The sequence below is a fragment of the Bubalus kerabau genome, chromosome 5 (assembly GCF_029407905.1).
Source record: "Bubalus kerabau isolate K-KA32 ecotype Philippines breed swamp buffalo chromosome 5, PCC_UOA_SB_1v2, whole genome shotgun sequence".
In the NCBI taxonomy this organism is placed as follows: Eukaryota; Metazoa; Chordata; class Mammalia; order Artiodactyla; family Bovidae; genus Bubalus; species Bubalus kerabau.
This window is the reverse complement of record NC_073628.1, coordinates 119,929,636-119,953,743: the sequence shown is the minus strand read 5'-3', so window position 1 is coordinate 119,953,743 and position 24,108 is coordinate 119,929,636. Positions and strand designations below refer to the sequence as shown.

At 43.3% G+C, this 24,108-nt stretch overlaps 1 protein-coding gene across 2 annotated transcripts in view; it reads left to right on the top strand.

Moving 5' to 3' along the window:
• Positions 1 to 24,108, top strand: part of COLGALT2 (collagen beta(1-O)galactosyltransferase 2) — a 122,169-nt gene that overhangs the window by 77,275 nt on the left and 20,786 nt on the right. For both annotated transcript variants that reach the window (XM_055582914.1, XM_055582915.1), the window contains exons 3-7: positions 949 to 1,066; positions 2,564 to 2,698; positions 7,474 to 7,678; positions 14,254 to 14,373; positions 23,918 to 23,994. In XM_055582914.1, the coding sequence (XP_055438889.1) occupies positions 949 to 1,066; positions 2,564 to 2,698; positions 7,474 to 7,678; positions 14,254 to 14,373; positions 23,918 to 23,994 (655 nt within the window). The remainder of the gene's footprint in view (positions 1 to 948; positions 1,067 to 2,563; positions 2,699 to 7,473; positions 7,679 to 14,253; positions 14,374 to 23,917; positions 23,995 to 24,108) is intronic.

Genomic DNA, 24,108 nt, shown 5'->3' with positions numbered 1-24,108 from the left:
AAATGATTGGGGAAAACATTTCAGAGACTTCCTGTGTAATAAACAGTTTTATTCATCTTGTTTGTATGGTTATGGTCTCATTTTTGTGGTTTCTCTTTTACTGAGGCAGATGTCCTGCCCGTGTGCAGCTACAAGGACTTGAAGTGGTGGCCAGTTTGGGGCCCCTGTGACTTTATCAATGTCCGTACCAGGTGGGAGCTTTCAGAAAGGTTCTCAAGGGTGAGCCAACCCGGCTGCCTCCATGGCCGTGGATGAGTCCTGGCAGCCTTGTGGGTGTTGAGAGACATTCCAGCATTATGTATTTGCTCCGTGATCTCACTCCGTCTGGGGGAGATCAACATGTTGGACTCTGTAGAGTCCTTTACTGAGACTTGACCACAGAAAATAAACCTTTGTTTTTCCCGGGAAGCTCCTAATTTGATGCTGTAACATTTTCAAATGTATCTGATGGCTGAATGTATGAGACAGTGTCTAGGAACATGAGCTTTGGGGTTATTCCTAGATTCAAATTCTGGCTATACCCCTTATTAATGGCATAATGTTAAGCAAATGACTTAACCACTCTGACCAATTTCCTCAGCTGTAAAGAGGGGAGAGTGGTAGCACTTCATCATAAAAAGAGTGAATTCTAATGAGAACTGAAATATTGGGTCAGCCCAAGAGTTCTTTCAGGTCTTTCCATAAGATGTACAGAAAAGCCCAAACAAACTTTTTCGCCAGCCTAGTGTTTTGTATAAAGATTCCTGTGTATGGGAAGCAGAAAATTACTTAATCTCTCCTTGCTCCAATTTCTTATATGTAATAAGGGGATAATGATAACTATAACAATATCGACTTCCTAGGGCTACTACTGGAAGATAAAATGGATTAGTATGTAGTGCCTGCAATATACACGCATTCAATAATTATTAGCCATCATCATCATCATCATTATTATTATTATTATAGGTCTTACCCTGATGAAATTGGACCAAAGCACTGGCCTGCCTCCCGTTTTGCCCACGTGATGAAACTACGGCAGGCAGCCCTTCGAACTGCGAGGGAAAAATGGTCAGACTACATTCTGGTAAAAACAGATGTTTAATTTCTTGACAACTGTTATCTAGAATGTGTCCAGAGCAATTGTCGATAATCTAGGACCGTGGGAGCAATCAAAACGACCCTTTTTAGGCCTCTCCTCCTCAGTGTTCTAATAAAGGCACAAGAATAAGTCTGGAGAGCTTAATATCGTGAGACCTAGATTTCATCTCAGACCCATTCCTCACATGCATTTTTAGTGAGTAAGCAAATAAGCTCCTGAATTGTTCTATCTCTTTATTGTAGTAAACATGAAAAACCCTAAATCTTTTTAGTTCAGAGGGAATGCTGTGGGTAAAGCAATAGTAAAGGTCTTAACTTCTTGGGACCTGCGCAGTAAGGAGCCGCAGTCCCTGTTCTCATTTGAAAGCTGACAGTCTTCTTTCTCCACAAGTTTATGGCAACCAAGTTCTTCCTCTGTGTGCGCCCCCACAAACCCATTTAATTCTTTTGGCAAACCTTTTTCAGTACAACACTAGAAATACCACCAACGAAACAAAGCCAGTGATGTTTCATAAAACTAATGGACGTCTGTTCTCTGACTCCTAAAGGGAACACTTTTGACCACCCTCAGCCTCGCAGTCACAACAGAAATCAGCCCGATAGTTTATCACACACCCATTTTCAATACAAATAATTTCATAGAAGTTTCCAGTTGTGCTGATATTTAACATTGCATAGCTGCTTAAATGTCTGTGAAGCGTACAAGTGCTGAGCCACAGAATTTTGAGTAAAGAGACCGACTATCAAAAGAATGAAAGCTTCTGAGGTTTTATTTTCTGTGTGTGTGGGAAGTATACATAACATAAACTCTACCATCTTAATTTTTTAAGTGCACAGCTCAGTGTGATTATTTTATATAATAGAAACTTCTATGCTGTCCCTGTAAATGAATGTGTTAACACTGATTTCTGATGAGAATGGGAAATAGCTTCACTAGTATGTAATATACTTTAAACAAAAAAATCTAATTGTAGCATTAAGAGAGCATTGATGGATTCATTTGGGGCCAGTTTGACATTACTATAGACAACCTAAATAGGTCTGTTCATTTGTACTTAGAATGAGCATGCAATAAATGCAAATGAATCTTTTAAGGGCTTGAGACCCATTCATATCTTATACTTACCAAGGTGTAGCTTGAGTTCCAGTCTAGTATTTGCCCAGCGATAATACCAATTCATTGCTTGGTGCCTTATGCAGAGCTAAACATGTGGAAGTTAGACTGATGCGTTTTGCCTAAATGAAAGCTATCCAGCCCCAAGGGGTTTCCATAAGAAAAACATGGAGAGCTGGTTCTGTATGTCATGGGCAAGTTTCCGTGATCCTTTGGCAAGTGTTAGGTTACTTTTATCCCAGGGACAGAGGAGCCTAGTGGGCTGCCGTTTATGGGGTCGCACAGAGTCGGACACGACTGCCTCAGCAGCAGCAGCACACCCATTACTGAAAAGTACCTTTTCATCTGATGTTCCTTTTCTTTTCCTAGTTTATAGATGTTGACAACTTCTTGACTAATCCGCAGACCCTCAATCTACTGATCGCAGAAAACAAAACCATTGTGGCCCCCATGCTGGAGTCTCGGGGCTTGTACTCTAATTTCTGGTGCGGAATCACACCTCAGGCAAGTGTGTTGGTTAACAAATTAAGTTATGAGTTTTAACAAGGCAGCCACCTGTCAGCAGTAGCCCCGTGAATCTTTTTCTGATTTTCTCCCTTGAAACACGCATGTCATTGTGTGACTAGAGCAAGGATTTTCAGGAAAGGAGGTAAATCCATGTCCAATGCCAGAACCCAAAGAGCTCTTCTGTACTAATGAATTGTGAGGACATTATTCTAATGAGTTTAGGATTAGAAGCTTTAAATTAACCAAAGCTTACTGGGATTTGTACTTTTCGTCTCCCTGATTCAGAGATTTTCAAAAAATTAAATATTTTTGGTCATTAAAACTCACATGCGAACACTGTAAAAAACTGGAAATAGAAAAAAAGTTTTTTAAAAAACATCATGTTAATTGCTCCCATTCTAACATCATAGATAACAGATGACATGTTTTAACTATATCATCAAGTGGCTATTATGCAATTTACTTAGCCTTTCTTTTAGTTTAAGAACATCTATTTACAACTTTTAACTATTATAATAACCATCATGATTAACATAAAATTTTTCATATTTAGTATTATTTCCTTGGGACAGCTTCTAAGAAGTGAAATTAGTGAGTTAAAGAGTATTAAACATTTTAATGACCCTTGATATGTTGCCAAATTTATTTCCAAAGAAATTGAATAATTGGAACTACTGTGATAGATGTTTTTACAAAATTTAAGTTATTTCCATCATCTCTGTTTTCCATTGTAAAAATCTTCACAGTCTAGAGAGGTGTTGCAGTGAATGTTTATGGCTGATTGTATTTCTGATTCTTTAGTTAATAAATTAAGAGAGATAAACTGATCAATGTAATATATATCAATGTAGGCTAAAGATGCTCTAAGGGAAAAAGTGTATGTTAGATGTGTTCTCATGCTCAAAGAGCTAAATTTTCAGTCCCTGTTTTATATTTGGTTTGGTTTTGGATGAAGAAAGAGGCCAATGGTGTGCTGGTAAATACTTGGTGGTGGCTGTCTGTAGGGAAAACCCCTGATTGGCAGCACTTGCTGGTTTTCATGGTGTCAGTACTCCCACCACGCAAATGTTGTTTAAGCTGAGGGGAAGGTTAAGTCAATTGAAGTGCGGTCACTTGATATAATTATTAAGCGCATGGAAAGCTTGCTGTTCGTGGTTTACTTAGAATGGTGGGTGTTAGCATGATTTTTGTTTTTACAGATTTTAAACTATCAACATAAAAACTGGCTTGCAAACTCCCTGAAAATTTAAATCCATGGCTCTTGCACACAACTGGAGTGGGCATTGCTCTTTTGTTAACAAATATTTCCTGCAGTTCCAAGGGATTTTGAATGTATGGTATCCACATCTCTTTTAGGGACGCGTTAAGTTCATATTTATAAAAGCCAATCATTTCCTTGAGGAGAAGATATTATATTAAATTTAAGTTCATACATTCTCAGTTAATAATGTGCAGCACTTACCATGGCAGCATCACTCTAGGGTGTTTTTAATGAGTCAGGCACTGATACCGGCATCGAGAGTGGATTATCCTCACAACTGTGGCCTTCCGGTTTCTGTTGTCTTACTTGCTTTAATGCTAAAAGCTCACTTACTTTGCACAGTGAAAGTAAAATCTAAGCAATCTGGGGGCAATTCTTATTTATGTTTGTTTCTGGCTTTCTGTCATCCTCAGTCAGGCTTCTGCGAGGGCAGGAACAGAAACAGCCAGTGACTTCATAAGCTTAAGTCAAGCCTTGATGTCCAGTGCCTTTAAACACATTCAAAACATGACCTCGGTTATGTCTGGCCACTAAGTAGGAATGATTACCAACAATATTCAGTTTATGTGGAAAAAGAGACGCATCTGTTGCCTCCACCTCTCTGCAGGAAGCATATGAGGTCTCTTTCTCTCCTTCCTTCTCTGCTTCCTTCCTCCCTGTCCCCGGGGTATTCTGTGATTCATCCTCATGAATTTTCCAAGCTCCTCAGTCTGAGAATATTGTTCCTAAGTAGTCTAGAACTTTGCATTTGGTGTGTGTTCCTAGGCAGTTCCTCTAAAGAACCAGTTTTCCCTTTATCCCTTGGAAAAATTCTTCTATCCCTTGGAAGAATACTAGTAAGCTGAAAGATGTAACCTTTGTTAAAGGCTAATAAAAAATTGCGGGAATAATAATCCTTCATCTAATGCATTACAATTTCCAAGGTATCTTCATAGACTGGATCACATGTGATCCCTTCTACAACCCTGGGAGATCAACAGACCAGTTTTTACCCCATCTTTTCAGGAGGAGAAACTTAGGCTCGAAGAGGTGAAGCATGGGGTAAGATCAATCAGCTAGATGATGATGAGACACATATCTTCTGAGGCTTCTTTTGTGATCCCCCTGTACCTTACCACGTGGTCAGTGTGAGCATTAGCTAGACTAGAACACTAGTCTGGAGACTAAAAGAAATGCTGGAGAAGAGGCTGCAGGGCCTACCGTGTGGCTAGTGACACCACTGCAGGAAGTGTGACCCCAGAGTAATGTGACTGATTAAGGGATATGCACGCACTTGTGCAACTGCTGGGTATCATGCCCTTCAGAGTCCTGGCCCTGTGAAGTCTTACACTTGTTCCATGAGCCTGCTGTTGCCTAAAATGTACTTTAAAATGCCTTTCCAAGTTTCCACATGCTTTAATTTTGTTGAGACACATCTTCATCCTCTCTGGAATGGATTTGAGCTTTGGCAATAGTCAAGTTACATAATTGGTGCCACTGGAGTATAAAGCTCCAGTGGATTCTGTACCCGTGTGGGCTAAAGCTGGGACTGTCAATTTACTGCTATGTCTCCAGCATCTCACACAGCTTGGATTGCAGTAGGCATTCAGGAGATGTTTGTTGAATGAACAGTTGAGCTTGGAGGGAAAGCAAGCTGGGTTACTCCAAACCAGTGTGTTCAGAACCACAAAGTAAGGGCATTGGTTGTCCTGTGTACTGCCCAGAGGGAACTTTCAAAGAGGAATCCCCCCTAAAACATGTAGCAGTGGCAGCTCCACCAGAATAGTGAATAAATAATTGCATTGGAAGAAGGCCCCATTAATTTGTTTAAGTATTGCATGTTTAGTTAAAAATACAGAGTGAAGTAAGTCAGAAAGGAGGGCTTCCCTGCTGGCTCAGCTGTAAAGAATCTACCTGCAGTGCAGGAGACACTGGTTTGATCCCTGGGTTGGGAAGATCCCCTGGAGAAGGGAATGGTGACTCGTTCCAGTATTCTTGCCTGGGAGATCTCATGGACAAAGGAGCCTGGTGGGCTGCAGTCCATAGGGTTGCAAAAGAGTTGGACACAACTTCGCAACTAAACAACAAGTCAGAAAGAGGAAAACAAATACCACATATTAATATTCAGTATTGCATATATATGGGATCTGGAAAAATCCTACTGACGAACCTATTTGCAAGGCTGAAACAGAGACACAGATGTCAAGAACAGACTTGTGGACATGGTGGGAAGGAATGGGGGCGCAAATTGGGAGAGTAACATTGATACATATACACTGCTGCTGCTGCTGCTGCTAAGTCACTTCAGTCGTCCCACTCTGTGAGACCGCATAGACGGCAGCCCACCAGGCTCCCCCGTCCCTGGGATTCTCCAGGCAAGAACACTGGAGTGGGTTGCCATTTCCTTCTCCAAGGCATGAAAGTGAAAAATGAAAGTGAAGTTGCTCAGTCGTGTCTGACTCTTAGTGACCCCATGGACTGCAGCCTCCCAGGCTCCTCCATCCATGGGATTTTCCAGGCAAGAGGACTGGAGTGGGGTGCCATTGCCTTCTCCACATATATACGCTACCATGTGTAAAACAGATGGCTAGTGGGAAGCTGCTGTATAACACAGGGAGCTCAGCTCTGTGCTCTGTGATGACCCGGAGAGGTGGCCTGGGGGGTGGGAGGGAGGCTCAAGAGGGAGGCGATATATGTATACACATAGCTGATTCACCCTGGAGAAGGAAATGGCAACCCACTCCAGTATTCTTGTCTGGAAAACCCCATGGACTGAAGACCTTGGCCAGCTACAGTCCATGGTGTCACAAAGAGTTGGACATGACTGAGTGACTAACACACAACATCTAGCTGATTCATGTTGTTGTACAACAGAAACCAACACAACATTGTAAAGCAATTATATTCTAATTAAAAATTTTAAAAATCAGCCAATGTAATGTAATTTTAATAACAGCCATTATTTATCGATGCTTTCTTGGTGCTGGGCACTATTCTAAGCATTTTTCAGGTTTTTCCTTACTTGACAGAGAACCCCGTGGAGTAGATAGTGCCATCATTCCTATTTCACAATGAGGAAATAGACACAGTAAGGCTGAGTGGCCTGACCAACACCTTCATGCAGTAAGCAGCTGAGGCAGGACTTGAACTCAGGCAGCCAAATCCCAGAACATCTGCTTTCCACTGCTCTGCTCAACCACCTCTGACTGCTCACACTTCGTATACATATATTCAATGACGTCATATACGTATTCAGTGATGTCGTATGTGAAAGCTGTTATGTGAATCTGTTAAATGAAGAGATGTGCTGAAACCAAAACTGTTTCTGATAACAAGACCCTTTTAGGATTTTTTTTAAAATGTAAGCAGCATTTCTTAAGCTCAGTTGGAAATTCTTAGGCCAAGATAAAGAGAGAAGGTGGCTTTGCTCCAGGATTGGTACTGGTGTTCATTAGGAGTCCATCTAGTGGAAGGTTGGGAAAGGGGAAGCCCTCAGATCAGAGAAAATAACCCACCCATCTGCTCTTTCCAGGGCTTCTATAAACGAACCCCGGACTATCTTCAAATTAGAGAATGGAAGAGGTTGGGCTGCTTTCCGGTCCCCATGGTTCATTCCACATTCCTAATTGACCTCAAGAAGGAAGCCTCTGACAAGCTGATGTTCTATCCCCCGCACCAGGACTACACCTGGACCTTTGATGACATCATCGTCTTTGCCTTCTCCAGCAGGCAAGCAGGTACTGTTTGTATGCATGTTGTATTGCCACCGTGGAGATGCTGCAAATGACCAGCTCCTTTGTTTTGTGCATTTTATAATAAAACACTCTAAGTAAGGAGATGGGCTTCCTATTGAGGTAGTGTTAGAGGCACTCAGTTATCTGCAGTAACCATACAAGCACCCTCTGGGTTGCTGTCTCTATGAGCACCAATGACCAGAAGCCAGAGCTGGCCCCTACCCAAGAATCCAGTCTCTCTTTTTAAAAAAATGTGGCGCCAGAGGCAAGTGATTGGCTCTTGATGGTGCTATTGCATTCTCTGCTCATTAAAGAAGTCCTTTTATTAATTAGAAAACTGTGACAGAGGTCCAGAACCACACTGGAAAGACCCAGACTTCAAAAATGGTGGTTTATTTCTTTTCAAATAAGTGAGCTAGTACAGTGACTGTGTTCCACAAAGTTTTCAGAGACCCAGGCTCCTTCTCTATTGTTTGTCCACTCTCTGTGAAGTATTAACCCCTTAATAATATGATCCAAGATGTCTCATCATTATGGATGTAATATTTCAGTCATCAGGTGAAAACCAGAGAGGGGAGGGCACTCTCCTGTCCTTAGAGGGTACCATCTAGGAGTTGAACACATCACTACTTTGCATAGCCCAGTAGCCAGATTTAGTCATAAGACAACTCCTAGCTGTAAGGGAGGCTCAGAATATTGTCTTCATTCTGTGCAATCTAGAGCCCCAGTTCTCTCTCTAGAAGAAGGAAAAGACAGATTTTGGGAGGCAGCTAGCTGTCTCTGCCACAGTCCTCATGGAAGGAAAAACAAAGCCAGACTTAACTGTTTCATGAACCCTTGTAGACTTTTGAGGAAGACAAGTCAGTAGGAAAATAAGTTATTACCCTGTGTCACTTGCACAAGCAATCAGAGAGGATATAGTTCACTAAAGCAGGTCAGCACAAAGAAACATGATATCCCGAAAGCAAAGCTTTCTGAGGATCATTCAGACCTTCCTGACAGAGGGCAGCTCCCATTATCAATGAGCCAGAAATGTGTCACTTAACCACTTGCAACTGTGAGTTTAGAAACCAGAAGAATGGTGTATCAATTCATGTGGCCATACAGTCAAGGTGGATGGGATCATCTACAGACTGCAGGTGACTGAGGCAGGTTGCTGGCAGGTGAGAATATTAATATAGATTCAAGTTACAGCTCACATCAGGCCATCCTAGACCGCCATAGGTGTCCACTCATCAGTTGTAAATTTGGAAGAAATGAGAATATTTGGTGGAAATGTGGAATGCTGGCTTTTTTCCCCTTGCCTGCTAGAGCCATTTAGACTCTCTGGCCAGGTATAGACACTTTTTAGGACTGTGTCAGGGCAAAAGCAAGGTCCTTATCCTCATGTAGATTGGAGGGTTTTGTGCAAATCCTTGTGTCAAGGTTAATGGTAACTGCTTCTTTCCACATGGTCTGCAATTGGCTCTGATTTCTCCAGGATGGAAGCAAACTCAAGGCCTTCCCAATCCTTCAACTTGTGCCAGTGCCTTGGCTTAAGAGCTTGAAATAAGGATGTTTCAAGAAAGTGAGCTATTAACAATTACAACAATGATCCGTGCCTAACAAAGGCCTCCTTGATAAACATTGCACGAGGCATTATTGTGACCCAGGCTCTAAATTATTATGATATATCTTTTAAACCAAGATTTGGATTTGGAGCTGGAAGAATGACACAGGCTGGATAGGAGTTTTTCAGCTATGCCCCTTGCTTGGGCTGTTCCCTTGGATTCCATGCTTTATTGTTCAGATTCCCATGGGCCTACCCAGGACATTGAAAGCAGATGCAGAGATGCAGAGCTGTTGGGTGATTCAGGTGATTCAGGAGGCGAGGCAGGAAAGAAAGGGGAGAGGATCAGTGCTCTAGGCTTTCCTGCTGTACCCAGCATTGTGTTAGGCTCTGTGACAGCTAGGGAGGTAAGATCTTTACACGCGGAAACATAAGTAATAGTTATGAAGCAGTGAAAGCTGAGGGTCAGATTAGTGGCATAAACTGTGAACAGGGCAGGAGTCAAGACAAGAAAGAATGGCTGTCATTTGGGAGAATGACAGAGCTTTCCTGACAGTCATGTGGTTCTAAGGTAGCACTTTTACTTAGCTTGGAATATTTTTAGATGAGACTTAAATGAGCCTCAAGTCCTGCACAGCCCATGGAGTGTTTCTAAGCTCTTTCCTTCTTAATTTCAAAGCAAAACACTTCCCTTCTCTCTTGAAAGAATAAGATGAAAGATGATTTATATTCTTTTGTCCTCACTCTTATGAAGCTCCCCAGCTGTGGATCATCCATTGGAGTATCATTTTGTAAATACCCAGAAGGAAAGAGAAGGTCCACATGTCCCAGGCAGGACCATCTAACCACAAACTGTGAACCTTAATCTTTCACCTCCGACTCCAGACATTGCCACACGTGGGTGATGAATGAGAGGAGCAATCCAAGGGTGCTGGGGTGTGGTTGCCCATCCAGCCCAAGAAGAGAGCACAGGGGTCATGGGCAAAGCTCTGTGGCTCCTATGAAGCCAGGGTCAGGAGTTCACCTCCCGCTGTGGCCAGTGAGCTGGGCTGTGTCTTGTGGCCACAGTACTTTGGCGCCAGCCAATCATCCACCGTATGTCTGCTGTGAGTCGGAGAGGCAAGAGATGTGGGTGATGGGCAGGCAGAGCTGCTCCTGCACATCACGGGTAGTGAGCAAAAGGGCCTCCTGTGTGCAGGGGTGGCAGTCCAGAGTGACTACTGGTTCTGAGACTCGGCTTCCAGACCCTGGGCAGGTGGTGGAGAAATACTTGGCATTGGCTTTTGAGGGACAGAGGTTTAGCACTAATGACTTATGTGGTGACCTTGGGCAGAGCACAGGTTCTCAGACTCTGAGTTTCCATCACCAAGGATAAAGGTAGGTAGATCAATCTTGCAATGTTAACGTACTATATGAGAGCAAGAAAATGTTTTCCACCTTCCTAAGAGAAGTATAGGCCTTCAATATATAGTATCCTTCACCATTCTTTTTTAAAAGAAAGTTGTTTGCCCCAGAATTAGCTTTCACTGAGAATACCAGATTCTTTTATAGATTTTATGCAATTATCAGCACATTTCTTTTTCAGATTTTTATATTCTTATCCAACTATCCAGTCACATAGTCACATCAAGTTCAAATAGTCCCCCTTGGTTTATTATAACATTAGCAGTCACCATCCTGTGCCATTTCCCCCTTTTAGAAGACCCAGCATTTTTCACTCTTAAGAGTCACATCCAGGTTTCTAAATAGCATGCTTATAATGAAGTTTCTGGGGTCTGGGGTTGTGCTGCATGGCTTTTGGAATCTTAGTTGCCCTGACCAAGGATTGAGCCCAGGCCCTCAGCAGTGAGATGAGACCCCAGTGTCCTAACCACTGGACCACCAGGGAGCTCCCTTAATGCTACTTCTCGAATTTCTGTTTTTGCTTTAGGCCGTACCTATTGACTGTAATGGGCTTCCCAGGTGATACAGTGGTAAAAAAAAAAAAAAATTGCCTGCTAATGCAGGAGACACAGGAGACATGGGTTCAATCCATGGGTCAGGAAGATCCCCTGGAGTAGGAAACGGAAACTCACTCCAGTATTCTTGCCAAGAAAATTCCACGGACAGAGGAGCCTGGCAGGCTCCAGTCCATGGGGTCGCAAAGAGCCAGACATGACTGGGCATGCATGCAAACTGACTCTACTACTGAAGAGGAGTTAGTTCTGTCCCCTCCCTCTGCCCCCTCCATGCAAAAACATTCTTCCCATCACCCCATCCTCTTTTTATTGCTACTACTTACTTTATTTTTGGCTGTGCTGGGTCTTTGTTGTTGCACACGGGCTTGCTCTAGTTGCGGTGAGCTGGGGACTACTCTCTAGTTGCTGTGTGCAGACTTCTCATCGCCGTGGCTTCTCTTTGGAGCTTGGGCTCTAGGTTGCGGGCTCAGTAGTTATGGCACATGGGATTAGTTGCCCCATGGCATGTGGGATATTCCTGGATTAGGATTGAATTCATGTCCCCCGCACCGGCAGATGGACTCTCAACCACTGGACCATCAGGGAAGTCCGACCCTGTTCTCTTGATAGTTATGTGGTACTGATAGAGTGATGAACAGTGTTTTTGTTCTTATAATCATGGAAACCAAATTCCATTTATAGACTGTGGGTAGTTTTCCTTTCATATATGACTTAATAATTGCCTTTTTTATTTGCTTAGTTTTATTATTGCTGCTGTTGCTGCTAAGTTGCTTCAGTTGCGTCCAACTCTGTGTGACCTCATAGACGGCAGCCCACCAGGCTCCTCTGTCCCTGGGATTCTCCAGGCAAGAACACTGGAGTGGGTTGCCATTTCCTTCTCCAATGCATGAAAGTGAAAAGTGAAAATGAAGTCTCTCAGTCATGTCTGACTCTTAGTGACCCCATGGACTGCAGCCCACCAGGCTCCTCCGTCCATGGGATTTTCCAGGCAAGAGTACTGGAGTGGGGTGCCATTGCCTTCTCCGATTATTATTGCTAATACAACCCCAAACAAATCCCTAATTGTCTAGATCTCCTCTCAGAGCAGTCAGATTTCAGCAGATGTTCTTTGTGTGTGTGTGTGAGGATTCTCCTGGAGCTCCCTGGTGTCCTCCAGTCTGAGAGGAGCCACAGTCGTGGACCTGCGACCATCTCCTCTTCTCTTATTGACTCTTCTGTTCACTATGTCCTGCGTTGTCATCTTTTTTTTTTATAACCTCCTCCTCCTTCCTCCCCCTACTCCCCTTTCTTCTCTTTCTTCCACATCATCCAGCCACTGTCTGAGGAAGTGTGATGGCAAGTAAATATCTATGACCTTGCGTGTTTGAAACTGCCTTTCTTGTCTCCTCACACTTGATGGATAGCTTGGCTAGGTCCCATCTCTCCTTTATAACCAAAGCTTTGGAAAGTTGAATGGTAAAATTATTTCCCTAATTAGGGTCGAGAGGCAACCTAAACATTAAATCATTTCCCTCTGTTTCCTGAATTCATCACCACTTTGCAAATGGGTCCATTTGAGTTTGAATTTCCTCAGAAGCATTTATGTCAGCAAACAGTAGCACTAGTGAGTTCTCCTGGTGAAGGCAAGAGAAGTGACAGTGCTTACTGGTCCAGCCTTGATGGGAACCAGGTTCAGTCACAGGGAGGAGAAAGACTCTTTTCTTTTTTTGTTCTTCCCTGCTAATGCTATGAGACGGCCTCACCTGGTTTGACAGGTGACGTAGCTGACTGGAGGAAATGTCATCTGCACAAAACAGAGAAGTCTCTATGCAGGTAATTCTCTGTCTGGAAAGCATAGGTGATTATAGAAATTAACAAATCGGAAGCTTGGACATATGCACCAGAGCTTGGCAGGTTCATCTATTTACTTAAGCAATCTTTTCATTTGTCAGGACTGCCAGTTGCTGGATCTCTCTGAGGCCCTTTTGATTCCAATATCCCCAGCTCCTTAGTTGAACCAAGATTCTGTGTAACTCTTGGAGTTAGCCAGCTGGGGTAGCGAAGATGGGTGTTGAAAACGAGAGGGCTGTGCCATGACTCTGGTATTATCATACTACAGCTTCTTACCAGGTCTTGAAATGCAGGCTTCCTTTTGTCCCTTTCTGACTCTTTTATAGAAGTTTCATGTCAGTTGGTCAACTCCAAGTCCATGTGGGCTAAGAGGAGAAATCAAGCCATGGAGACTCATGGAAAATTTTAAGTTTCCTTTGTTTTTTATTTTTTGTTCTGCATATGCCTAGAGTTAGCTTTAATAATCTGTCAGCCTTACGGGATTTTCCTGTTTGCTTTCATATCAAATGTGGCTTTTATTCCTCGTCTTCTCTTTATTTCCTGTAGATGGATTACAGTGTTCCATTCTGTTCTCTGGAACAGGAATTCCTTGCCTCCTTTTTGATCCCTTTGTGCCTTTAGTGTTCCTTCCAGGCCACGAGGATGCTTTCTCTTCAGAGAGAAAATATCAATTTCCTCTGAGCTGAAGAGTGGCCCAGGTTTTTTATTTTGCCTCCAATACTGTGTTATACTTTCTTAATAAAGGAGCATTTTTGAGGTCTACATACCCTGCCCGAAACAACTACTTGTTCAATTTCAGTGCCAAACAGTCTGGTCTCTTTTTCATTAGTGGTCATTGTAAAATGAAGAAGTGTACTTTCTTTTTTTGAGTTTTATTTATTTGTTTATTTTTGGCTGTGCTGGATCTTCACTGCTGCTCGGGCTTTTCTCTCATCGTGGCGAGTGGGGTCTGCTCTTCTTTGCAGTGTGCAGGCTTGTCTTTGTGGTGGCTTCTCTTGGTGCAGAGCACAGGCTCCAGGGCATGCGGGCTTCAGTTGTTGCAGCACCCAGGCTCTAGAGTGTGGGCTCAGTAATTGTGATGCACACACTTAGTTATTCGTGGCATGTAGGATCTTCCCCACCCAGGGATCGAACCCGTGTCTCCTGCACTGGCAGGTGGATTCTTTTCCCCTGAGCCACCAGGGAAGCCCCAGACGAGTGTTTTCTGATTGGCCGTTTTTGTCCCTCTCTTGTGTCCGCAGGCATCCAGATGTACCTCTGCAACCGAGAACACTATGGCTACCTGCCCATCCCCCTGAAGCCGCATCAGACCTTGGAGGAGGACGTCGAGAACCTCATCCACGTGCAGATAGAAGCGATGAGTGAGTGACCCAGACTGGTGGTAGCGGCTCGTGTTCTGTTGCCTCTGTGTCCATATCAGCCGCTTCTCTGCTCTCCCGGGACTGGACTCTCATAGTCTGCCTTGGCTGAAACATAGTTGTTTGTTTGTCCATTCATTTCAAACTTATCCTTGTGTGAAATACAAATATGGAAATGTGTCTTTGCCCCCAGGGAGCTTTGCCCCCTGGGAGCTTCCCATCCAGGTGGAGATCTGGGTACACAGTAAATCCATTTCATACCACGTTATAATGGCTATAATGGTGTTTTGTGGTGTGGATTTAAACTCTTATTTTGCTGCTTTCTAAGTATATGACTTTAGGCAAGTAATCTAACCTCCTTAGTTGTGAAATGAAGGTAAAACATCTAGGATTTGGGGGCCAATTCCCCATGATAAAAAGTATATTAACAAAAACAGTAATTACAACTTCAACTTAATAATAGCTTATGATGTAGCAGATCTCGTGCTAAACATTTTTTGTACTTTGTCTCATTAAGCCTTATAATACTCAATGAAAGGGGTTTTATTATCCTCCTATTAAAGATGAAGAAATTGGGGAGTAAAGCACATAAGTATCTTACTCTAGATCATTCTGCTAAATAAATGACAGATTGGGATTTGAGCCCATATTGCTATCTCCAAAACTCAGGTTCTTAAACACTGTATCATATTGCCTCTGGGTCTGGCATGATGTCAGAACTGGTAAATGCTTGATAATCAGGGGCTACACTAATTATTATGTATAATGTGCATTGGTGTTTAAAAGAGAAAGTAACAAATATACTCTGCCTAGGGGAGAATCTTGGAAATGGCTATGCAGAGGAGGGAACATTTGCATAATTGAATCTTCACTCCGTAGCTGGGAAACTCTTTTATTCATCACTAGCGCGTAGGAGGTGGGTATGTGGGCAGTGGGTGTGCCTGGGGAGGCACAGTGGAAAGCAGGGCTGGAAGGTGGGCAGGAGCTCAGTTAGAAAGACCTCTGGACTTTTCCTGAAGGGAAGGGAGCTTTTAAAGAGATTTTAGCAGTGAAACGTCAGGTTAAAATCTGGATTTAGAAAGGTCACTCTCTTGGTAAGAGAAGTATGGCTGCAGCCTAGGACACTGGATGCTGGTCTTGGGTCAGAGGTGAAGAGATCATTTTGGATATTACATGGAAAACTAGGCAGAGGGTGGTGAGAATCTGAGCTAGGGCAGGAGCAGTGAGAGTAGAGATGAACCTTATGACATAGACTTGAAAAAACTTAGCCAAAGGTTTGTGGATGAGCAGAAGAGGGACTGAGGGAAACTTCTAAGTTCTGACTTGAGTGTCTGGAATGACTGTAGGAATGTTAAACACATGTAGATTTAAGAAGACATTTACAAAGAAAAATCATGAGTTCATTTTGAAACCTTGAGTGGCCTGTGAATATCTGTTTCCTTCTGCTCACCCCCAGGCAATAAATTCATTGTTTCATGTTAGTCTCAAGACATAACCCATCCCCTGCTGCCTAGGAGGCACCCAGCAAATCTTTGTTGAATAAATGAACGAACTGCCCAGTGGATAGATGGAGCGATGAATCTGACACTTAAGTTCTATCAAGTCTAAAGATGTTAAGTGGGGATTCATCGACAAGATAATGTGATATCATAGAATTTTAAGAAAACAGGAACATGAGATACAGAAGGAAGTTCAAGTAAGATGAGGACTGAAAAAGAGTCCAATGAGTTTTTTCAGCTAATTTCCGTAAAAAGGATGGTTTCAGAAAAGGCTGGCTCAGAATTTAAAGTGTTTGAGAAGTAATTAAAAATCAAGGACACAGAGAAGAACAGAAATGTTTCTTTTAAGAAACATAGTTAGGACCAGAAGGTAAGAAGGACAATAATAATAATAAAGACTCATCAGAAGATCCCTTTAAATAGCAAGGTCTCCTACTGTATTCACACAGGACTGTGTTTGCAAAACATCAGTCAGCCCAGTATAGCAGGTCATATTGGTGGTAATGAGCAAAGCATGACCATAGACTATACTTGGGATGGGGAGCAAAGCACCCCCACAGTACAGCCTTTGCTGCTGATGCACATGATCATTTGCAAGCCATTTGGTCTTTCCTAGTCTCAATATCCCTGAGTTTGCAAAAAGAAAGAAGAGCTCACTACTATTTTCTATAAGTACAGAGAATAATAGAGATGATGTGTGTGTTGAGGGCGGGGAACTAGTATTCGTAGAGGGAATGAGATTTGAATCATCAGTTGGTTCACTAGCATAATATTTCTAGAACCAGCCCTTAGGAATTTCTTTTGTGAATTTCTTTAATTTCAGTATGCCTGCCTCTTCTCTATGTTCTAGACCCAGAGGCCAATGGCAGTATCTTATTGCCTTCTATCTCAAACACCTAGCACAATCCTTGATATATAATTGGTAACGGACAAATATTTGCTGAATGCATGACCAGACAATGAAACAATGAGCAAATGAATAAAACCTGTGTCGCAAAGTGCTCTGAACATGAAGTTAGACTCACAGACTTGAACTCAGGCTGTGTCATGTAGGCAGAGAGAACAACCTCTCAAAGCTTTAGTTCCTTTATCTGTGGAGTAAGTATAAGAACACTGACTTTGCAGGGTTGAGAAGAGCACATAAAAGAATAGACGTCAACCCCATAAGACTGAGAGTGTTCCTGTTACTAGGACTCCATTCAATGCCTGGTAATGTGCCTTCCCTTATCAGCCCCATCGCATGACTGTCAGTCTTGACTCCAAGTAGATGTCAGCTCAGAGAGGCTGGCCAGAGCCCTCTCTTCTTTTCCTCCACAGCAGGAGTCGCCAGCCTCCAGTATCTAATGCCCAATGATCTGCAGTGGAGCTGACATAATAGTAATAGAAATAAAGTGCACAATCAATGTAATGCTGTTGAATCATCCCCAAACCATCCCCTAGCTCTGGTTCCTGGAATCTGTCCTCGACCCTCTCTAGACCATGCACAGCCTGTGGCCACAGTAAGGGATTCAGGTTTTTATTCTAAGAGTAATAGAATTCCATGTGGATGGGGGAAGGAGAGTGACATGATGTGGTTTATGTATTTAGATAAATCATTCATGCTGTGGTGTGGATACTGGCATGTAAAGGGACCAGTACATCTCTCCTGGTGAGAAATAATGGTGGTTGGAATGCAAACTGTAGCCGGGAGATGATGACAAACGGGTGGATTTGGGATATATTTTGAGGGTAGAGCCAACAGGACTTACAGAGAGCTGGATGCAGCCCATGAAGGAAAGAAAGGAATCAAAGACGACTTCAGGAGTTTGGCCTAGTGTTCCATTTAGTGAAATTGGAGAGGCTTTATGGGGAAAGACTTGGAAGGGAAGTTGTGGCCATGTAAGCTTAAGATATATATTAGACATCTGAATGGAGAGATTAGGAGACACTTGAATATGTGAGTCTAGACTTCAGGGAAGAGACTCCAGTTGGAAACAGACACTTGAGAGTCATCAGCATTAAAAAGACATTCGAAGCCATGGAACAGTGTGAACTTGCTTGGCTGGAGAGCATAGAGGAGGAAGAGGACAGGGTGGAGGACAGATCCCGGGGGGAGACACACAGCCAGTGTTTCAAGAAGGAACCAGCTGCTTTTGAGAAGTCAAGTAAAATGAGGATAGGGAACTGATCACTGGTTCTCTCAGATAGAGATCTGTGATGACCTTGATAAGAACTACTTCAGTGCAATGAGGACAAAAGTCATTGGAGTGGGCTGAAGAGAGAGCCAGGGGGAGATGAAAAAGTGGACTCTTGTTGGCATGGGAGATAGAGAAATAGGGTAGTGTCTGTAAAAGAGTGAAAAATCAAGGGAAGAGGCTGTTTTGTTTCATTGTGTTTTGTCTTTTAAGTTTTTTTTTATTTTTTAGGATCAGATTTTAACTTGTTTGTTAATAAGAATGAGAATACTAATGAGAAAAGTCCAAAACATAGTGAGAATTTAATGATGTAGAAAAGAAGATAATTTAAGGCCCTTGAGAAAACAAGTTCTAGATAGAACAGGGATACTGTAGCAGACGGGAAGGCAGGGTATGTAGGCAGAGAGGCAGCTGGGTTTGATGTGGAAGGGAAAGCTGGGTCTAACTGGGCTTTAAACATTTTCTCAGTTACATATGTGATCCAGTCATCAGCTCAAGACAGGTGTTGAAGATTTCAGGAGAGAGGACAAGGCATAAAATAGACCTCTCAGAGAGTGGGAAAGTAAGTTTACTGTGGCAGCATAATTGCATCATTTGGCAGTATCGAGTGCCAATTTGACATCTGTGGTTGTAATTTTGAAGTCACTCAGTCAACACAACAGTGTGAATTTCTCTCTTCAGTGTTCTTGGTGGGAAGAGAACAGTTGGGTTTAACCAGGATTGGAGTTTTACCAAGCAAGATCAGTGGAAGAGAATGAAGGGTCCTTCCAAGGGATGGTTAGAGCTGTAGACCATGAAATCTAGGTTGGGTACTGATGGGAGTGACAACAAAAAGGGTGTGATGGATGCAGACAATGTGGTGGGCCACTGGAAGAATGATCGCTGGTGCTGGATTGTTGGTTGTTGGATCACCATGTGGATGCTGTTTCTAAGAGTGGTGGCGGGGTAGTGAGACTGGGAGCCAGTGGCTGAGGGAGCATGAATAGGAGGTACAGAGCCCTGCAACAGGCTTCAGAGAAGCTGGGGTTTTTGAAGAATAAAAGAGAAACCGGTTGGAGTGAGTTGGAGGACATGAGGAAAATCAGCTTTCACACCAACAGCTGAAAGGGAGGCAGTGACCTCAAAGGAAAGCCAAGTCTTGGTCAAAACAAAAACCCAAAGAGACATTCAGAAAAAGTGAAGGGACTGAAGATATCAGTGAGTTTATGAATTTCAGACTGGAGTTTCTAGAGATCAGAGTAGAAGAGTTTGGATTGGGTGGAGACAGTGTGTAAAAACAACAGCTAACACTTCTAAAAGCACTGACCATCACCGTCATGTATTTGCTCATTTAGTACAGTGGGAGTTGGATAGAAAATTGAGGGACATATGACCAGAGGCTCAATCTTGTCAAGGGGATAGTAGAAAACAGGTTGTGAGGCATGAGAAGATTGGTTGGACAAATCAGCATGAGGCAATGGGCTAGCTTAGGTGCCTCTTCTCAGTAATGACATTTTGAGGCAACAGAACGTCATGTAAATATTGTTTAAAATATTGCATCTGAAGTCAAAAGATCTAAAAACTGAGTTCCAGCTCTGCCAGTCACTCACTATTTGAACTCTGGCAAGATTCTGTCTGGGAGTCCTGATCTCAGTTTTTACATCTATCAAGACAAAGAGTACAAGCATGGATGCTCAGTTGCTCTGTTGTGTCTGACCCTTTGCGACCCTATGGACTGAAACCCACCAGGCTCCTCTGTCCATGGGATTCTCCAGGCAAGAATACTGGACTGGGTTGCCATGCCCTCCTCCAGAGGATCTTCCCAACCCTGGGATCAAACCTGAGTCTCTTACATCTCCTGCACTGACAGGCAGGTTCTTTACCACTAGCCAATGGGAAGCCCCAAACAGCACACCCAGCCCCCAGTAAAAGTTAAGATAAAATGACCTGGTGACTAGGAAATCACTTGTGTGTGTTAGTTGCTTCAGTCGTGTCCAGCTCTTTGCGACCCCGTGGACTGTAGCCCACCAGGCTTCCCTGTCCATGGAATTCTCCAGGCAAGAATACTGAAGTGGATTGCCATTCCCTTCCCCAGAAGATCTTCCCGACCCAGGGATCAAACCCTGGCCTCCTGCATCACAGGCAGATACTATACTGTTTGAGCTCCAGGGAAATCCTTAACAAATCACTTAACAAATTGTAAAGCACCTAAATGCCAAGCGTGACTGTATGGTCAAGAACAGAGAAGTGCCTAAGGAAGAAGATTGTTTTTGCCACAGTGTGCATAATGAGTTGTAACGAGCAAGACAAAGAGCATACAAGTGTTTGCTGTTGCTGCTGCTGCTAAGTCGCTTCAGTCGTGTCCGACTCTGTGCGACCCCAGAGTAGGCAGCCCACCAGGGTCCGCCGTCCCTGGGATTCCCCAGGCAAGAACACTGGAGTGGGTTGCATTTCCTTCTCCAATGCATAAAAGTGAAAAGTGAAAGTGAAGTCGCTCAGTCGTGTCCGACTCTTCGAGACCCCATGGACTGCATCCTACCAGGCTCCTCCATCCATGGGATTTTCCAGGCAAGACTACTGGAGTGGGTTGCCATTTGAAAGGTGTTAAAACAGCCCAGACATGTGAGTGAGGACCTGAGCTAGGGGGGTGGCTGCAGCCATGGAAGAAGTCCAGGAAAAACTATAAAGAAGTGTTAGAATTTGGTCCTAGCACAATCTTGCAAATGTTTTTCTGGGCATGACTGGGCTGGTGCTCTGTTCTTTGGGTGGAGTTTGTTCCGGTGTAGATGACAGAAAGAGCAACACGTGGTGGTCACCCAGGAGCGAGGTCTTACCAACTGAGCTTCTTCGAGCTCAGCCCCATTGCCCAAGGCCAACTTGAGGCCAGTGGCTATCAAGGTCTAGCTTTGGGGGCAGGGTAGAGTGGGAGTGAAGGGTTCATGTGCAGGAGTCAGACTGACTCGGGTCAAATACCAGCTCTATCAGCTCTGTGACCTTAGGCATGTTATTTAAGCCTTTGTTTGCCTATCTGTAAAAATAGGGACCTGGCCTGTGGAACATGTTGTGAAGATTAAATAAATGTGAATATATATATCAAGAGTGTAGCCCAGAGTGCAGTGGGTAATAAGATCGCTATAGCAATAGCTATTATTGTTATTCCTAAATCTGGAAACAATTCAGGCACCACTGAGGCACATCCCACCTGGTGGCGGTTCGCTGAGGACGTATAGGGAGGGATTCAATGAGGGACTGAATTAACTGTGGTTGATGGAGTCAGAAATGACCCAGAACAGAAGCTGGGATGTCTGATGACAGCAAAGAGGCATCCCTTCTCCCCACATGGTCACCTTTTAGGTCTAATTAATATCGTCTCCTGTTTGTCCCTATGGCTTAACTCTACCTTCAGCTACAAAACCCAGACCTGTGTCTCATATTTCTGCTCAATGGTGGCTTTCAGGACCAGCCGCTTGTGGCTTTTGGGGGGATACTTGTCCTGTGCACACAATGACTACCCATGTTTAATGGAAGCAAAGTGGCTAAAAGCAGACTCTTCAGCTGAAACGTTAAAGCCAGGCACCCAAATGGAGACCAACAGAGACCAACAGGGAGACCAAAATTTACCCTCCTCTCAAGTCTAAGGCCCAGGGAGGGAGGGCTAGACAGCTCCTCAAACAACATGAACGGGAAGGAGTTGGTATGTTAAGATTTTTTGCTTGTAAAACCTAACCCTGTACACAGTGACCCTGCAATCAACATTTGTTGATTTTAAAAGCAATTAACAGAGTTGGGTGGAGCAGGAAGAACCAAAATGTTCTGGGCTGCTAATGGAAACAGAAACACACTCACTATTTACTCATAGAAATGTGATGGTAAGGGTCAGGTTTGAAATAATAAGATCATCTCTTGTGTTTGGCTTAGGAAATCTGTTTCACTAGTTTCTACAGTTTCACATGACTTGATCATAAGAGAAACTGGATATCATGGTTCCTCTTTAATATCCCAATAAAGGGTGAGTGAAACAAAAAATATTCTTTGGACAGCATCTCAATCAGGACAGCTGAAGTTATGCTGGGATATCTCATAGAGAATGCTGAAATCTCATTTCCACGTGTTGGCACCTCATTCTGCTGTTGCTGCTGCTAAGTCACTTCAGTCGTGTCTGACTCTGTGCGACCCCAGAGACGGCAGCCCACCAGGCTTCCCTGTCTCTGGGGTTCTCCAGGCAAGAACACTGAAGTGGGTTGCCATTGCCTTCTCCGGCACTTCATTCTGCTGCTGCTGCTGCTAAGTCGCTTCAGTCATATCCGACTCTGTGCAACCCCATTCTAGGCTGCTTCAAATTATGCCTTCTCCATATCAACATTGGCTACTAAGATCATTGTGGTGGGGCTGAGTAGGGAGCATGGGAGGAGAGTTTGTAGATCTGAATAGCAGCAACTCATATGGCCATGACTAACTTCAAGGTGAAAAAGCCCCTTTCATATACCTGAAATAGAGGGGAATGGATATTGATAGACAGTAGCAATGGCCGTCAACAATAACCCATTTACCTGCTCTCATGTAGCATTTTCTTTGTATTACGTCTTCAAGGAAAACCAAGTGAGTACTTTGACTTTATGCATACCAAAAATCTTCAAGATCTTCTTGGGCTCTTTAATCAATATTATTTCTAACCTTTAAAACATATATATATATAAGCTTTTCTAAATAAAGCTTTTTTGAAATATGAAATAAAGAAAACTTTTATCACTTGAGATGTGACACTCCTCCCATCTGGAAACTTCGTTGTAAGCCCTGTACCAAGTTCTGGGATGTGGCCTGACCCTTGGAGGTGTGTGTTAGTCAGGGGCTTCCCTGGTGGCTCAGATGGTAAAGAATCCGTCTGCAATGCAGGAGACATGAGTTCCATCTCTGGGTCTGGGAGATCCCCTGGAGAAGGAAATGGCAACCCACTCGAATGTTCTTGTCTGGAGAATTCCATAGACAGAGGAGCCTGTCCATGTTAAAATAAAGGATCTTTTGAGTACCTATAGCTAAACTTGCCTGGATGAAAGAAAAAAAAGTAGTCCCAGAGTTTTACAATTTCAAATGTATAGAAAAAAAAGCATTCTTTAGAAAAAGTCTAGCCTATTTCTGAGTTCTGTCATCACGGGTCACTATGAGTAGTAACTGGGAGTTACTGAGCATTCACTGTGTTGATTTACTGTGGTTAGTGCTTTGCATGTAGGTCTCATTTAAATTTTCTAACACTCCAAGATATGCACTTTTATTATCCTGATTTTACATGCAAAGAAAGAAACAAACTTAGAGAGGTCACCTATCTGCTCCAGACCTTCACAGACCAAAGTTTAGACCCAGATCATCTGACTCCAAGAGCCTTCACCCTTAATCATTACCCTGAATGTCCTTCCAAGTTTGGAACGGACATGTATGCACTGCTATTTTTAAAATGGATAACCAACAAGGACCTACCCTATGGCACATGGTACTCTGCCCAATGTTATATGGCAGACTATAGGGAGGGGATTTGGGGGAAGAATGGATACATGTATATGTATGGCCGAGTCCCTTTGCTGTCCACCTGAAACTATTACAATGTTGTTAATCGGCTATACCCCAATAAAAATCTTTAAAACTATCCTTCATATATTCTTAAAAATAGGCCTTAAGGGAAATGGAGCAAATGTTGCAATCTGCATAAAAACAAGTGCTCTCAAAACCCACACAGTGACCATTGGGGTTCTTGTGTAGCCACTTAACTCTGGAAAACTACTGAGAAGTTATTCCCTACCCTGACCATGCAGGTTGTGTTTCCAGAGGTCAGGCTGTGAATGAGATGCTGTTCTCTGAAACTCTCACTAACAAAGCACTCTGCATGTTTCTTGTGTCTTCCAGTTGACGGTCCTCCAATGGAACCTTCCCAGTTTGTCTCAGTTGTCCCTAAATATCCAGACAAGATGGGATTTGATGAGGTAGGCAAGGTGTCTGTGTTTGTGTGCACATGTATACATCGTGTTTATATGTTTATATCAGAACAAGCCTGGGCACATGTCTGAGTCAGCCAGATCAGCTTGGCTGCTGAAAAG